The sequence below is a fragment of the Platalea leucorodia genome (assembly GCF_965183815.1).
Source record: "Platalea leucorodia genome assembly, chromosome: 2".
Lineage (NCBI taxonomy): Eukaryota > Metazoa > Chordata > Aves > Pelecaniformes > Threskiornithidae > Platalea > Platalea leucorodia.
Genome location: NC_138824.1, coordinates 67,305,114 through 67,322,589, shown reverse-complemented (window position 1 = coordinate 67,322,589; position 17,476 = coordinate 67,305,114). Strand labels below are relative to the sequence as shown.

Here is a 17,476-nt window from a genome sequence, read left to right as displayed (position 1 = left end):
CTCCTCCTCACTTCGTTACCGATTTTCTCCATCCCTGCCATTTCTGATGCTCGTCGTTTCTGCAACTTTTTATTTTTTTTTTTTTTCCGGGAGGAGGTAGTTGGCCTCCTGCCCAACCCCCATGACTTGGAGGGCCAGTGGTTTTTCTGTCAGGGTGGCCTTCCCTTAGGCTGCGTTGGTTCGCGGCACCTTCTTCAATTTTATCCGGTGCACCCTCCAGAGAGGGATCCCCTATCCACCACCTTCTAGCCGTGCAGCCCCGGCCGAAGGTTACTTCTGTTTTACAGGGAGAATATTTTGCATTAGTGTATGCTTATTCACAAATTGAGATGAGCGCATACTGAAAAAAATCTCTAAATGACTCTATCATGCTTACTGTAAGTTAAGGCACATTCTGATGGGGCTTAAGTATGATTTCTTAACCATATTAACATCACTTAAGATTTTTAGTAGCTGCACAATTGAACTGTATTTACACATTCACTGAACCTTACTTCTAATTTTTTTTGTAAGAAAGTATTATGGTCATGGATAACCAAGTCTGTGTCCAGATTTACTCATCTCATAGGGAAGTTAATCAAGCCAGTGGAGATAAAAAGATTCAGTTTACAAGTAAATAATCACAATGCATTTTAAGCGTTTCTGCTGTAGTGCATAGTTAGTTAACTTTTGCGTTAGTTAACTTTTTGACACTAGTAGACAGTGCTGCATCATTCGCTTGCATTGCTGTCACGTGTTCTCCATTCTCCTGGCAGATCCTCATGCAATTAGAAATAAGGCAAAACTGTAATCGTTAATTTGTTAAAACATGAACTTAAAGTTGGCATTCCTGACAGTCTTCATTTTCTGAGGTGGCATAGCTTTAGGTATAAAACAGAATTTTCTGGATAACTACAGCTGGTGAGAGTTTATGCTGTGAGTGACTGATTACTTGGAGGGTAAATTTCAGATTAATTCTGTCAAAAGTGATAAATTGCTCATTGTTCATTGCAGTCTACCAATCCAGTTAAGCTAATGCAACTACAACATGCTGCAACTTTTAGGGATACCAGTGGAAGCTTTTGCAGATTATTTTAAATTGTGCCAAATTCCTGTCAGGATGGATTCCAATTTAGTTTTTCTAAAATAGTTAATAAAACCAAAACCTGTGCAGATCTAAACCACCAAAATATTTAAAAATGTGAAGCTTATATTCTTCTAGTTCATCAGCTAGACATGCATTTAGATTATATGCTTGTTTTGTACATTTTCTGATTACTTAGAATATATTCTGCAAAAGCTTATCTGAAGTGAATATATAAGCAGTGTACAAAAAGTCCGTTTAAACGTGTGCCTTTATCAGTTTGCTTTCACATAATTGAACTTTGCGAAACTTTAGAAATTATTTCCACTTTGGCTCTTGTGTTTTATAGTAAAAATCCCTTTGTCTTAAAAGTAATGCTTGTCTTTTACGTTGGTTTGTAAACTTCACAGTCAAAACATTCTTATAGCATCTATATGTGTGTGTATATGTGTGTGTGTATATATATATTTTTAAATTAAATATTTTTAAGGAACCGGTAGGAGCAAGGCAGCAAAGAAATCTCCAGGTCAGCTGAATATGGTATTTGTTTGCCCCTGCAGAAAAGGAATGTAAAGCATTTTATGGCTATTTAAGGATAGTTATAGGAATAAATTGTAGGACCGCCCTCTTCCATCCCAGCAGTCGTGTTACCATCAGATCTCTCATGAATCAGAGTTCGGCTGAGTCAGAATTCATGTTAAGTGAGAGGTTTCTAAAGCTGTTTGTTGTTTTAACAGGCAGCAGAAAGAAGAAAAACCTTTCTTCTCAATTTACTTCTTGAATGTCAGTGTTCTCACACATTTATTTACACTTTTCTTACCTTTCTGATAAACATCTTTGGTAAGTAAGAGATACTGTTCAAGTTTCTATTGTTAAAACAGACTTCATCAGTGGTGCCCTGCAGATTGATTGGACCCTTTCTGTTTCTTGAGAATAGGCAGTCATTTGTAGAAGCTCTGGCAAATTGTAGAAGAATTTCTATAAAGTTGTAGTTCCTGAGTGATAACATAATTTGTAGTCCTAGATTTTTCTTGCTTTAGAGGTTATCTCGTGTTGCTATCTGTATAGAAATTTTTACTTCAAACACTCCTAAGTGATAGAAATGTTTTGATAAGAAGTGCTCTTAAGATAGTAGGATTGTATTCATTGGACTTTGCTTATTTGCTGTTTCGGTTTGTAGTTTTGTTGTCTCTTCTCGTGGATTTTAACAAGTTAGCCTCACTAGGGCATGATACCATCATACTGGAAGTGAATTCTGGGTTAATTATTTTTCCAGGTTTAATACACTGCTGTATGTATTTAATAACTTCAAAGTTCTGTCATAGAAAGCAGTGGCTCAATAAAGAGTGCTGAATCTTGAGTGTATGTCAGTCATGTATCACTAAATTTAGCACATACTGTGAACCCATCTAAGGATTTTCTGCTTGCTGTATTTGACAGAGAGCCCTCAGTTTTTGATGTCACAGTTTCTGAAAAATAATGCCTTCTGCAGCAAAAATAGGGAAATATTAAAAGAAATACTAAAAGTGGTATGCCTGAGTAACCGTATCCTGGGGACTGTGTTTGTACATGCCAAGGGCAGAAGGCAGTCAATAGTGACTTCTCTTGTTGGATTCCTGACAAATTTGTTCAGGTCTGTTACCTATTGAGTTGTACATTAGAATAATCCCCCATTCTGAAGTTAAATTTTCCTTAGAGAATATAGTCTTCTCATCTTTTGTGTGTGTGTGTGTGTGAAATCAGCATTCTATTGGTCCCTTGTGATATTTGATAAAAAGGCATTTTCAAGTCAATTTAAACGTATCTGGTAAATGGTTTCTTTATATGTATCTATTTTATATAAAGATGTACTTATGCACACGTATAAAATGTGTTTCTTCAGCATGAACCTTATTTTTCATCTTAAGAGGACTGTGTCCTTTTCTTTGTTCCTTTTACGAATTCTCCTGGAACTTCCAATCTTCAATTAATTTGCTTTTAATGTATTGTGGTATCTGCAGGTCTATAGAAATGCAGTCATAGTTCACTATTCCAGTATCCATGACGTTTTTCTTGTCTTAGAAGCTGTCAGTGGTACTTAATACATTACTTCAGTTATAGGATTCTGTCTGTAATTGAAGACCATAGATTAAAATAAAATGAGAAATAGTATCTTTACTAGCAGAGAATAAAAATATATATGTACTTATCATTTTTAGAATATTTTTTACTGATTACTGATTACATTTCTACCTTACTTTCATTCTGGTTTTATATTTATTACTGTTACAATTTTGAGTCAGCAAATTGTAACTGGAAATAGTACTAAAAGTGAGAGGAGAATGTGCGTAAAACCATAGGTGCATTGAACATTGTAGAAAGAATGCAAGAAACATGGAAGTAGAAGTAAGCAGAAAAATAAATTAATTTATAACCATTTATTACCTTGATAATGTATGTCTCTTGGAATAATTATTGTTTTGTGTTGCTTTGGGTAAAAAACAGAGGACACTTCAGCTGTGCAAACCATAAAACATCTGCCTGCCTTTTCCAGACTTCACTGTACATCAGTTGTTGTCTTGCTTTTTATTGCTGCAAGGTTGGCCCCTTGCTACCAAAGCAAATTATCCTGCATCTGTATAGTTTCCATCCACACATTCCGTTACATATTTTGCGGATTCTGCCTGTTGAATCCAGCCTTTTAAGTCAATTCTGCCAAAAGTAGCTCCACTGAAAAGAGAGGAAAGATTACATGTAGCCATAGCTTCTCTGATCTGTGCTAAAGGAATTTATCATTTCTTGGTCTCTTCATTTGACAGTGTAAACCAGTGAAGGCCCACAAATCTTGTTGTCTTCACTGTATACTGTAATGCATGATAAGATGTGCTCAGCATCGGTGGGGGGGGGTGATACTAAGTCATTTGTTGGTGTAGCCAAATGACATGCCATTGTTTTGCAACAAATACAAGTTTTGAAAGATCTTCTTCCTAACAGTAAGGTCTAGGAATTACTGGGTCCTTGTTGAATATTCAGTATAAATGCCCAGCTCTGAGAAAATTATTTGTTTAGGCTCTCAAGCTGACTTTAATTTCCAAGTTGATTTTTTTTTTTAAATCCCTATTCCAAACAGTTTTCTGTAGCATTTCTTCTGATTCTGTATCAGTGAGCCTCCTAAAATAAATTAAAACCTTGAATTCACTCCAAGGCTACTTGTTATATTAAATAAGTTGTATGTCCCTGGACAAGGAAAGGGAAAATTTTGACCAAAAGATACATCCAGTCATCTTCGAACTGATAAAAGCATCTTGACGTCCTATTTATAAATTACAGTATTCAGTGTCTGTGCAAAGAATTTTTTTAATGTCTGTGTTTATTGGTTTGTGCTGTAATTTGCATATTGCCATTTCTTATTAAGTATAACACATTAAATATTTTTAACATGATGTAAACATTACAATATTTTCTTCACCTCTGTATTCTTCTAATGCAAATGCCCTACGCTATATGAAAGTATTAATTTTTAAAAAAATCAATTGTCACTTATTTATGTTTTTGCTATAAATTAATCTATAATATTAGAACCAAGAATGAGATAACAAGGGAAAAGATTTAACCTTACTCTGAAGAGATTAGGTTTTGGGGAACAGGACAGAGGGAAATGTTATACAATGTGACTTAAAAATTCATCCACTGTTTTAAGGGACTTTTGTTGGTATTTAAGTGTTCTTATCCAGTTCTTACTTTTACCTCTCAATTATTATTTTGCCTGTCTTGAAACAGAGTACAGTGACAGTATTCTCATAATGAAAGGCTGTCAGGCATCACATTAGCTTCTACATGTACTATCCCTGTCCATGTTATTTGCAGCAGCTTAAAATATTTCCTTGTGAGTCTTTTTGCATGGCTTAATGTTCCCCTCACATGATCAAAAGGAAAGAACCATGATAAATGAGCATTGAATAAACATGTTCAAGATAAGAATTTTGATTTGAGTTTAAAATTGTTCTGTTTCCTGCTTTCCTTTGTTCTCAAGGGAATAGGCCTTGTTTTAATAAAAGGGTCGCTAATGTCAGAACTCTTAGGACCTTGCATTTTTTCAGTTCCTAGTTTTACCTGAGTTTTGTGTCACATGCCCAGCATAAACTGAATTATTTCATTGTTCTAATAGTTGCACAACATGAGGCATTTAAAGCCCTCTAAAGGTATCAATAGCTGTTTTACTTTTCCCCACACAGAGCTCTGTGATACAGTTTTTAAATTATTTTCTTTTACAGGTTCCTTACAGCCTTTCCTGGAAGCCTGCAGTAATGAATCCTTCTTCCATACTTGCTCTGTATTGCTTCGAAGTTCTAAGCTAGATACTCAGATTTTGGAAAAACTCTGTGTTATTCTGCAAAAACTCTCCAGAATAAAGTAATCCTTTACTGCCATTATTCTGTTAGTTATTATTAGATCAGCAAACTTGGAGACCTTTATCCTTCTCCTCTTTCAAAAACTCATCTCTGTTTTGCTGTTTATTTGGGCTACCATAGACAATGCTGGACTTTCTCTGTTAGCAGTTAAATTTAAACTGTTTGTGTCACAGATGTGTAAGACAAGACTCTCAATTTGCTCATAAATCCAGTTCAATTTACAGAATACAAACAAACAAACAAAGAAAAACTAGCCTAAACTAGTCCATAACTAGCCATAACTATTCCTTATGTATGCAGATGACAAGAATGCTTAGAAGAGAACCTTTCTTTTCTTTCCCCTTGACCTTCAGTTTTACTTGGGTACTTGGTAATAATCTCCTTTGAAAATTTAGCCTCATCTGTGACTTGCATTCAAGTCTCATCAGTTTTCATTTCCTTCAATAAAAATAAATTTAAAGTCTTGAGCCATTTAAGCCCTTTTGGGAACGTTAATCTTTATAAAATATGTTCCTGTTGCTTACTGGTTATTAGTTTATCGTAACAAAGGTCGTCATCATATCAGTAGTAATGTGCTGCTGAGCTCCATTGGTGCATTACTTAATGAGATTGTTCCATTTATAAAAGCAGGTGTGTAAACTGAGCCATTTTTTACATTAGACTTAAAGTTGTTGACAAAACAAGTTTTCATTGTACTTTATTTGGAACAAAATTGAACTCTAGGAAAAAAAATACGTTTTCCTATAAAATAAACTAATATAAATCATAACTTACATTGGAAATATACTAAAAGTAAAATTTGCTCAGAAATCCTAATTATTTAAATTCTTTTATTTATTGTTTTTGGAATCTTATTTCACATTAGTGAAACCTTGTTATAGCCTGTCCTTGAGCTTTCATTATACTACATGTAAATACCACTTACTCAAGTGAAATGATAGGTTTTGGTGATTTTTGCCAAGATTTTTTTCTCCATGCATTGATAACCTTCTGCTTAGATACATTATATGAAACGTAGAAGAATTATAAAAAACTCCCAATATAACGTATGTTTTTCTTCATTAAAAAAATAATTTTCTGTGGAATCTTTACTGTTCAGATGAAACCTCTCAATTTTCAACTGACAATTATTTTATGTAAAATCTTTTGCAGAAGCAATAAGAAGATGTTTGAATTGTTTACTCTTCACCAAATGATCCAAGAACTACATAGGACTACAAATCCAGATCATGCTTTCCTCTATATAAACCTCAATTCAATTCTGTTGAATTTGGGATTGTCAAGGAGTAACTCTCTTACCTCCAGTCTAAGCACAAGTCACTAGCACTGTCTTTCAATCTAATTATTTTTCTGTATGATTTATATCAACTGCCTATGTTACCTGAAATTTGGATTTTTTTTTTTTTACTGTTTTCTATAAATAAATTAAGCAGAAGCTCAGTACTGTATAAGTTACTCTGTATCATGTGGAATCTCATTGATATTTCCCTCATTTATAAACAGGAAAATGAAAAATTGCATAATATGCTAAATGGTTTTCTTCAATACTTTTTAAGGAAATGAAATAATGCTGCTGTTCTGAATGACTCATGTGATCTAAGGAAGTGGGTCCCTTGAGTAAGCAGATCAGAAATACCAACCTTTCCTTACAGGTATGAATCTTAGTTACCTTTGACTCTTCAGAGAGTTTTAGAAATTCATTTGTTATGGTTCATAAGTAACAGACAGGTATCTTATCAAATTATCTTTTCACATAATTACAGTTTTAATGATTAAAACCAGATTTTGATTTAACATCACTAGATGTGTTGAATGAGAAATTTTGTTGTTGCTGCTTTGATTTCAGAATGTCTTAGTGTTAGTTTGATCTTTTCCTGTATTTATGTAATATTTCGTATTTTATCCTGCTTTGTATGAATTTCTAGTGTAACTTTGGGTTGTACTATCTCTGAAAATGTAAATAAAACCATTTCTTAAAATGCCCGGCAATAGTAATCCGTAATGTAAAATTATTATATTTTATTGTTTCTGCTGTATTTTATATTAATTTGCAATAAAATCCCCATTTGGTCTCTTAGGACCCACATTTCTTGTCTGTGTGTGATGAATATATTTTTTGCCTGCCACAGTTCAGTGTTCAGAAGTTCTTACACGTAGGAAATAGGATACTTTTTAAAAATTCAACTTAGTCTTCCATTTCTGATTTGTACTGTAACTACTGAAACTCTCTAATTGTAAAATTGAAACTGCAATTAAAATTTAAATATCTGCTGTGTGTTAGTCTTTGACTAACACTGTCTGGCAGTATAAAACTTGAGGGGTTTACTTCTGATTTTCATACTTTTTTTTTCTTGGTTTTCCTTTGTATTTTTTACCAGAAGTCTTTAAACTGAGTCTTTGTAGTTGAATTCTATCTGCAAATATTTTTCTAGCAATTTGACTTACATTTCTGACAAGCTTTCCTATGAAAGGAGTCTACCCCAGATTTGGCACCAAGTATGTCTGGAAGAGAGAGCAAGCAGTGTGTAGTCTTTGGGCAGGAAACCAATTCTAGGTAATTTTTAAATAACACTAATCATAGCTAAAAGCTTTTGCTGACAATGGATTATGTTTTGGAATAAGTATTTCTTCATCTGTAATTTTGGTTTTCTGTCGGATTTACCAGCAATGCAAAATGTTGTATATACCTTTGCCTGGAGACAAAATCCTCTTACTTAGGAAGTGTGTTCCCAGTCCTCATGTGCTGCTCCGTCTGCTTGGTCATTAAAAATACTAGAAAGTTAATAACCAAAAAAAGCTATAGAAAGTTGTTAGGTTTCCTATATCCACAGGAATGTTGATTGTCCTCTTGACTTTCAGCCTTCATCACTGTCAATCTACTGATCTTCCTTGTGGTACCAGTTTAACACAACGTGTTCATCTGACAATGGCAAAGGTAACGTGGTAAAATAGGCACATAGAGTATGGTGTAGCTTTTACTGTTGGTCCCTTGTGTTTTGTATGCAGTAGTGTTTACAGTTTGAAAAGATGAATCACTGTTAACTTCAAGTTTTTATGATCTAGAATGTTTCTGTTAAAATGCAAAAAAAAAAAAGTTTTTTGTATCTTTTAAATATTGATGTAATTAAATTGACTGATGAACTAAGGATGAGACTAATGGTTTTGATCTTAAGTAAATTTTAACTGAGCTGTGAAGAAAAATACAAGGTCCTTGATTGCACATTCATATGACAGTAAACAAAAAGTATCGTAAATAAAGAAATAAATTAATTATGCAAATGAACATGAAGTGTCTTGTGAAGAATAGATACTTCTGTAAATAAAAAAGCTATAGTAAAGTTCCAAGATGTGCATGTCATTTTTGACTCAGGGTAATAATTCTTGGGTAAAAAATGAAAGTCACAAATACATTATAGTGGAGTCATATGGAGGCTAGGCTTACAATGGTAGAAGTGAATTTTTTTGAAGCTAGTTGTTGACAGACAACTTATAGTAGTTCCTTAGTACATTGCCATGAAGCTTTCCAGTGAAGATCTTTAAAGAATATAAGCCATACCATGTTTTTTCCCAAATTTATTACTAATCAATCCTGTTAATGCAGAAATATTTATGAAGCCTCCTAATATCTAGAAAGGTATAACAATGATGAATTTGGAATTGATTTTATTTGCCATCAGATTTTCAGGTTGTGTTGGATTGCATCTTTAAAGGTACATGGGTTTATGGGACATGCGGACTGTAAATACAAGTGAAAAGACTGTCTTACAACAATATGATTTCAGGATGAGACACTTCAAGGAAAGTAAAATGTCAGTCTACCAAAAATGGAACTAAAATGATTGGAAATAATAATCTGAAATGGAGATTTTAGCGCTATTCTGTTTTAATTTGTAATTGATCATCTAGTGTAACTAAGCTAACTAATAATGGTGTCCACATTAGAAGCATAGATAACCTAGCTTGCCTTTGTCATTAACAGGCAGAAGTAGGTGCCAGGATAAATATTTTACCAAAATCACAGTTACTTCTGTATTTCTGCTTCTAAATATTTGGTATATCAAATTTTGTACACACCTACTTGTTGCACTGTCTTGAATATCCATCTTGTGGGCCAGCCCACCCCAGTTGTCCAAACCAGTCCATGTTGTGGCCTTGCTCAAACAGCCCCATCCTGTTATCCTTCCCCTGAGTGACCTTGGCAGCCGCTGGGCGGAAGGGGAACAGCGGAAGTTGGTTGCATTCCCTGCTCTCTTTTGTGGATTTGGTTTGGTTTTGGTTTGGGAAGGATAGATTTCTGTCGAGTTGGCCACACTTTGGGCATCTCTTTATATAGTCTTGCCTTCTCAGGTGGAATCTTGAATTTCCTGGGGGTTTTCTGCTTTTGCAGCACTTGGGTAGTGTAATATGAGTATGAACTCATATTCAACTACTTTATCCTTCTCTCAGAAGAACATTTACAAGAGACATTAGAAAAAGGTAACTGTAACTCCAGCTATTTCCCACGGTTCCCAATTCCCTAAGGAAACGTGGTTTATGTGATCACTGGCTGGCTGCATTCCTGAAAAGGGATAAACTATTTTGAATATGCCAGCCACCTCTGGCAAGATTTGGCAGCAGGCAAGAGAATATTAACTTTCAACCATTTTTTTCAGAGAATTTGAGGAGAGGAGAGAAACCTTATGAATACTTGCACTTAAAAGACAGACAAGGGCTTACACTTTCTGGCACCAGCCAGCTGATCGGTCAGAACACGTAGCTTCAAACTAGCTACAATCTGCCATGTCTTGCTTGCGTGTAGGTCTCCAGAAACGATTAACTACCATCACTGGCATGAAGCGAAGAAAGTTTCTGGTAGTCACAACCTGTCACCTTGTTGGTTTTTGGAACAGCTGTGAGAGTCCTCATTGGGAAAGTCAACAAGAATATTGCACCTGCTTATGTTAGGATAGTTTTCATCCCAGAAAAGTCTAGCAAACTTGAAGAGAATTTTTTTTTTTTTTACAAGTCCATCTATTGTAGAACTGTAATTGCCCTTGCTGTTTATTGAAGGCTTCCTATTGACAAATGGGCAAGACAATGTTTTAGACCCAATCTACAAAGTCTAGATTTGTCAAATCCGTAAGAAAGACTGTTCCGTGGACAGGGGACAGTTGTATTTGCAGAAGCTTGGCAGATCTAAATAAAGGAGGTTATTACCTGGTCATTACCCAGCCTGCACAGTTGGGCTCTGTTTCTTCATATTTGTGACTTTCACCAGCTAATAAAAGGTCTGTCTCTTAAAGTGGGATTTCACAGTTACCTTCCAGTTCTCCTGAACATGACTGGCTTGCATCTTTTTTAACGTTATATAACTGAAATTAATATATTATGGGGAAAAATTTCTTGTAGCAGATAAATTAAACTGAAAGGTGAAAGTATGCTGAAGGGAACGTATTTTTGAAGAACTTTTATTCACGATCAGCATCAGTGTCTAAAATATATGATTTAATTTACCAGACCAGATTTAAAAGGAGCTGTAAGCAGAGCTCATAATTCAGAGCTATGACACTGGATCCTTTAATTATATACTGAATTTTTCACCTAAAACTTATACAGCTTCAAGGGTTGATGGTCTGATAGAAAGCATTTATCTTCAGGATAACATATTTAAATTTAATCCAGAAAGTCTGAAAATCTGATCTGTGAAACAATTTGGTAATCTTCCACTTTCCAAATGGTTAGAGGAACTGTGGTGGCAAAGCAGTGACCCCTTGTGCTCCTCTTAATGATATAATGCTCACATGTTCTTAAAGTTCACAAAAATTATTTTAAAAGTAATAGTGCTGCGCCGTGTTGTGATCCAACCTTTGACATCCCCCTGAGAAATGCTTTGATGGGCAAAAGCATCTTTATGTGCTATACTGACAATTGTAGCGTGCTGTGTGAAAACCACCACTATCCATTGTCCAAAATAAATGCATTTTGGGCTGATGAAAGCCTTTAATGCCATCTTCTGACCATGGTTAGGAGCATTCCTGTTTATTAGATTTTTGGGTTTCATATAATTTTGAAAGCAACTGTCTGGCATATTTATGACTACCTGATCACTAGTAGAATAGATAACTTAGAACAAAACCACTTACCGTTTACTTGCTTGTAGCTCCTTTTTTTTGGGTGAATGGTCCTGAGTCGAAATTTAGGAAGACATAACTCACAAGACATTCTGATCTCTAAAGTCACACTGAGAGAATTACGTGAGGAAAAGAGATCTGAGAAGCCATATATATATTTAAAAAAAAAACCCAAAACAATTCTTTCTGTACCCATTACTGAAGGATATTTAGATAGGTCCCAAGGCATATTTCTTCGAATATAGTTAATCTCTCTGATCACTGCAACTTAATGGTAGGTAACTGCTCTGGTAAACGTACACAAGCAAGGGCTGTAAACTCCGTGGCCAGGATACAGCTAACAACAATAGCCATGAAAGCTCAGCATAGGATAACATTCCTATTAATAAGTTTACTTCAAAGTCATCTTCAGCTCCATAAAATGGCATCCTCGGTGCAGTTATGGAGAAAAGAAATAAAAATAATCTATCCAGCTTACAGGGAAAAAAAAGTATCATGTGGTACAAGAGCTCCAACAGGAGCATAATATTCCACCCACACATCAGCTTTTTGGAAAAGTAGTATGCCTCTGAAGAAGGTCGGAGATAACTAGTGTTGCCAGGCTGGTTTTTGTCCTTCAGAAGAAATAGTATTCCAGTATGTGGATTCAAGAGCTATTTATATAAGAAATGCAAATAAACAGAATTTCTCTGTTCCATGGTCCTTCCCAAAATGTAGCAGTTTGATGTCCTCCTGGTTTGTCCTCCTCCATATTGAAGCATGACTGATTTTTTTTCACAGCAGCCTTGCACACCAAGGCCAAATTCCAGAAACAGGCCTCTAACTCTGCTTCCTTCTTGTTTCAGTTGTCTTTCTGCTAATCAGTCTTCACTGTTACCTCCTCCTGATTTTTCATTTACTTCTATGTGGTGGATTAAGTTGGAAAATCATTGTGTATTCCTGAACTGTCTTCCGATACTAACTTGAGTCCTATTACAAGCTTGTTTTTAAAGCAGCCTCTCTCGCCAACTATAAAAAAAAATAAATTCTCTCTTTTTTTTTTTTTTTTAAAAAGGTGATGGACAAATGAGATGCCCGTGTGACCTGTGCAACAGCTAATAACTGACATATTCTGCAGCAGAGAATGCAAAGGCTTCTTATCATTCTTCCATAACGTAAGTATTCAGATGGTCTAGTTTCACAGGACACTGGCAAAAAGGAATCAACGTTCTTCTGTCCTTGAAGAGTGGTTGATAGTGATAAATTAATGCCTGAGGTAACAGGTGCTATGCATTATAAATCATATCACAATAAATAATCAAAAGAACATATTTGGGTGCAGGGGAAATAGAATATATGCACAATATTATGTGTCTAGAACTAGATACAGACAGACGGTGCATTCTTACCCTGTTAATGTGTTTACTGGAATATGCACTAGGAAGCCTATCCAATACATAATAAGGGCATGAGCTCTCTGCTTTTCATTATCACAGAGGAGTACAGAGGTTGCTTGCAGAAGAATGACTGCTGCATACAGGAGTCATTGGTTTACCTCTGGCTCATGATTTTCACCTGCAACAGTAAGGGTTTTTTCCCACCTCTTAAATACACCCTCCTTACAACAAAGCAGGACTTTTAAACTGTATGAGGCTTTCTGTTCAATGGGGAGAAATTAAACTGGCATGCCTTCTCAGCTCATCCTCCAACCCATACTGCTGGGCACTTACGCAGGTTATCGTCTTGTTCATGGATAATGGATTAATGATCCCAAATTATAGAATACGGAGGCAGTCAGCTGTTGCTTTATGCTGCAAAGCAGAGACCCATCCTTTTCAGCCCATGTTACCTCTGTCATTTCTTTTTATTAATGCCATCAGACCAGGTCCATCGGATATCAAATGCTATGTAGAGGGCAGCTCCTGACTGCAACCTTAGATCAGAGAAAGTCTGCAAAGTCTGGCAAGTTTCTCTAAGGAAAAACTGGGATGATACTAGTCAGGCTAGGAAGCTGGGACTGGCTGGGAAAGGTCTTGCAAAGCAGTAAGTATTAATCTTGTCTGGGAGGAACTTTGCACAAAGTCACCCAAAAGGCTACTGATGGAGTTGGGAAGAGGTTTATGTGTAGACACACAGTGAAGTGCTCTCTCTAGTAGAGCCTGATGATATAAAACAAACAAAAAAAAGCCCTAATCCTGTTTTTACAGTGTCCATGACATGGACTGTAGAACTCCTTGCGGCAAAACCTTGAGTTGACCAGAGCTTTTCATGAACTTCTCAAGTCTCTTATTTTAAGTAAGCATTTCCAGGGACTTAAAGGGTCTTTTCAACTTGAAAGCTGGGTTTTATCAGAGTATAAAGAAGAACAATTATCTTTTAAGAAAAAAAAAAAAAAGCACATCAAAAAGGAAATAAAAGGTCTTGTCGGTAATTTTCTCCCTGATCAGCTAATTTCCTTAAGGGGTGGGTCTTAAATTTTATTCCAACTCTAATAATTTTCTCTTTGCTGCAAATTCCACGTCTCCTCTGATTCCCATAAACATTAATCTAATTTACATCACAGCTATTTGAGACCTTGTCCTGTACCTGCGCTGCCCTCACCAGTGGTCTCCCATTCCCTGCTGTGCTGCAGAGCCTCTGCCGTCTCACCTTGCCTCGCAGCCTTTCCCACCTTGCCTTCTTTAAGCCCCTCTTGCTGCTGGCACGCTCCCTTGCTCTGAAGGAAGGCACAATTTTTCCTCTGTCCAGAGGAAAAGCCCAAGACTGTTTGTGTCAATCAGGACAAGGTAAAACAGTAGCCTTTCCACTCTGATGTGAAAAAGCAGCCTTTTAAAGGAATATAATATTGTAATTCAACTGTGATTTTTTTGTTATCTTTTTTTATCGCTAGGACGCACCTAGATTTTTTGGCTTTTGTTGTGGTGAGTAAGACAACAAACTTCCAGGGATGATCAAAGTGGATCTGTAGCTGTGTAAAGACATTTTATGTATCAGTCAAGTTAAAATCACTCTACCTGAGTGCATATGCTAATGTAAGCAACCATTTTTTCCCCTGTTCAGTCTGATCTTTCAGCATTAGGTTAAAAAGCTCAGACCAAGGTAATGAGTGTCTCCTAAAGAAGTGCTGTCAGGAGATGAAAAAAATATCTTTTCTAAAAGCAAAAATATAAATTGGCTTCTCCACACCAAAAGCAGGATTGATATTTTGCTCTGAAGAAGACAGTCTGTAGTTGATCAGCTGCTTGCCAGAGAGGTAAAGAGCCACTTCTAAGCAAGGGTGGTCATGTTTTCTTCAGAGTTTGGATCATTGAGGTGAGTTTGGTTTAAGATTGTGTGGTAAGAAATGTGCTTACATTTGAGGTAAAGTCACTGCAACAGGTTAAAATCTTTAACATTCTTACATGAAAATTCAGAAACTTTTGTTTAACTTCTTGTTGCAAATTCCTTATCATATTTAGGATAGCAGAGTCAATCATAACTTTACTCTAACCTTATATGAGCAAAATTTGCTGAAAAAAACTAAAAACTTTATTACACAATGCTAGAGAAATTAACCTTAACTACACCTTAAGCATTCATCTTATCCAATAATTCCCCAAAACAGAGCACCAATTAACATCATTTATAATAGTTTCACGTTCATTCTACACTTGCTGGCTGCAGCTATCTCAGAGATGTTACTGAGCTGAAATACAGTCACACACCTGAAATTCATTGGTTACTTGGTAAGATTCAACTCATCTAACCTTTGACAACTGTAGAATAAATGTTTACATCAAAGCTTGTCACTCCAGGTTCTCTTTATAGTCTAGAGCCGCTATAGCCTATAGTTTGAGGATGCAACCCATCTTGATTATTTTAGATGTCTGCTTTAGCACAAGATGAATCTCACTGCAGACACCTGTATTTGCACAGGTACATCCCAGTGTGCTGGAAGCAGTGCACAGGAATGAAAAATTGAAAAACAGAAAGAAGGAAAAATTGAAACAAAGACGACATCCTACAGAAGCTCTCAGGTGGTTTGTTTTTTATGTCCCTATGTTTTGTTTCATTATTTTGCACAACAGAAGGACATGGGTATTTTATGCAGATCTGAGTTTGTCAAGCTAGACCTAAGAAGCCAAAGTTTCTCCTTTGGGTGGCTGTCCATAAGCACATTAAAGCAGAGAACGCTCAAGCCGTTCAGACAGCGACGTGTTTAGATGCAGCAACGCCTGTTGGAGTGAGCTTCACACTATGTTAACTCCTGCACATACAGTGCCGGGACTAAGAAGACAGTAAAGTGAAACTCAGAACATCAGTTCCTCCCAACCATCTGGCAAACTCAAAGCTTTTGTTGCAGTTTCTGGAGCCTTTCTCTCCTTTACTCGTTGATGGAACAAGAACGTATTCATCGTGCTGAAACAAACGAATTAATCTGAATGAACAACACCTCAAACTGTTTCTAAAGTAGGACAGTGTTTCTTCCACTTAGAAAATGTTTGATCTGTATGAAATACTCTGAAAGTCTTAGCTTAGTCACCAGGGTCTGGCGGAAATGCAACTTGGTGCTCTGTTTTTTGTAGAAGCCAGCAGTCCTGCTGGCGGTCTCACCAATGCAGCCTAAGATTGGATGAACATAATTATCCTGTCATGCAGTGAAAGCTTCTAGTTAAGATCTCCGATAATGTGGTGTAGTACTGCTAATTTAGGAACGCAAAATAAAAACACGTTAATGAGAGAGTATTGCTACTGTGAGATAACTCACCAGTCTCACAGTCTGTACCAGCTCTCAGTACATATATAATAACTTGCAAACAGGTTCTCCAAGGACTTGCTAGGACCTTGGCATTTTCATAGTACCTACAAGGTGAAATATTGAATTAAAACTACATTGACAAAGGAAGAATGGTTTCTGCTTCAAAAGTTTCTGAAGTGGGATGCAGAGAAGCAGTATCCTACGGGAATGCAAAGATTCCTTCATGTATGATGTTACCTAGACACTCCCATACCACAGGAATGTGCCTGCTAGCCTTGCTTAACTCATTAATTACAGATTTATAAGGCAATATATGATTTAATCAGAGAAATGGCTAATACAACTGTGTTTGACCTCTTTCTTTTATTAGCATATTTTATGTTCATACTTTACAATATAATAAGTTATATATACAGCATTAAAAAAATTATTAGAAAGTAAGCTTTGGCAAGATCTACAGGAAATTTTTTCATTCCTGTACATCTTTTGTGTAATAATAAAAATACTGTATACTAAATAAAATAATGTTAAATAGTCTGTGTTCACATTGGCACCATCAATTTCAAGACCCTAACATTTCATGGCCCAATAAACATAAAAAAAGAGGATTCCTGTATCTTCTTTTAAACAAATAAATGGTGTGTACTATTAAATGAGACACGAAATATAGGTGGCAGTCCACTGAATAACACTGTAGTTACACACTGGCACAAGAAAATTAGAATCTTCCGGCTTTCTTTTTTTTTTCTTTCCCTTTTTTATTCTAGTGGCAATAATACTGAACTGCAAATTCAGGGTCTTGAAAAGCTTGTTGAAGATTGCTGAGTTGTCAGCAGATCTAGAAATCTTATTGAAGCCTGTGGAAATCTGTATGAATTTGTCATTGATTTCAAGACAGCAAGAATTTCACCCCTAAATTAAACATCAGTTAGCTAGTAAAATGTTCAAAGAAATGCAGCTTGCTGCTTCATTAAAAGAAAAGTCAAAATTCTCATCAAATTTGGCGTATGCAAATTAATGAAGAGTGTGTTATGATACGAAGGAAATGGTGGAAGAAGAATAACGAGAGGGATAGGTGTTATGTTGCAGGATGCACTTCCTCTGCCATACAAATCAAGTGCTGACAAGATACTAAATGTAGATGTTAAAGGGTGATACTAAATGTTCCGCGCAGTTATGATACTATCATAGGTAA

At 35.9% G+C, this 17,476-nt stretch overlaps 1 protein-coding gene across 1 annotated transcript in view; it reads left to right on the top strand.

Annotated features, from left to right (window-relative positions):
- The window catches only part of CCDC138 (coiled-coil domain containing 138), a gene marked incomplete at its 3' end in the record, with an annotated part of 35,199 nt that extends 28,421 nt beyond the window's left edge, over positions 1-6,778 (top strand). Inside the window, exons 13-14 of the mRNA XM_082305152.1 lie at positions 5,317-5,455; positions 6,607-6,778. Of these exons, the coding sequence (XP_082161278.1) occupies positions 5,317-5,455; positions 6,607-6,778 (311 nt within the window). The remainder of the gene's footprint in view (positions 1-5,316; positions 5,456-6,606) is intronic.
- Between the last annotated feature and the right edge of the window lie 10,698 nt (positions 6,779-17,476).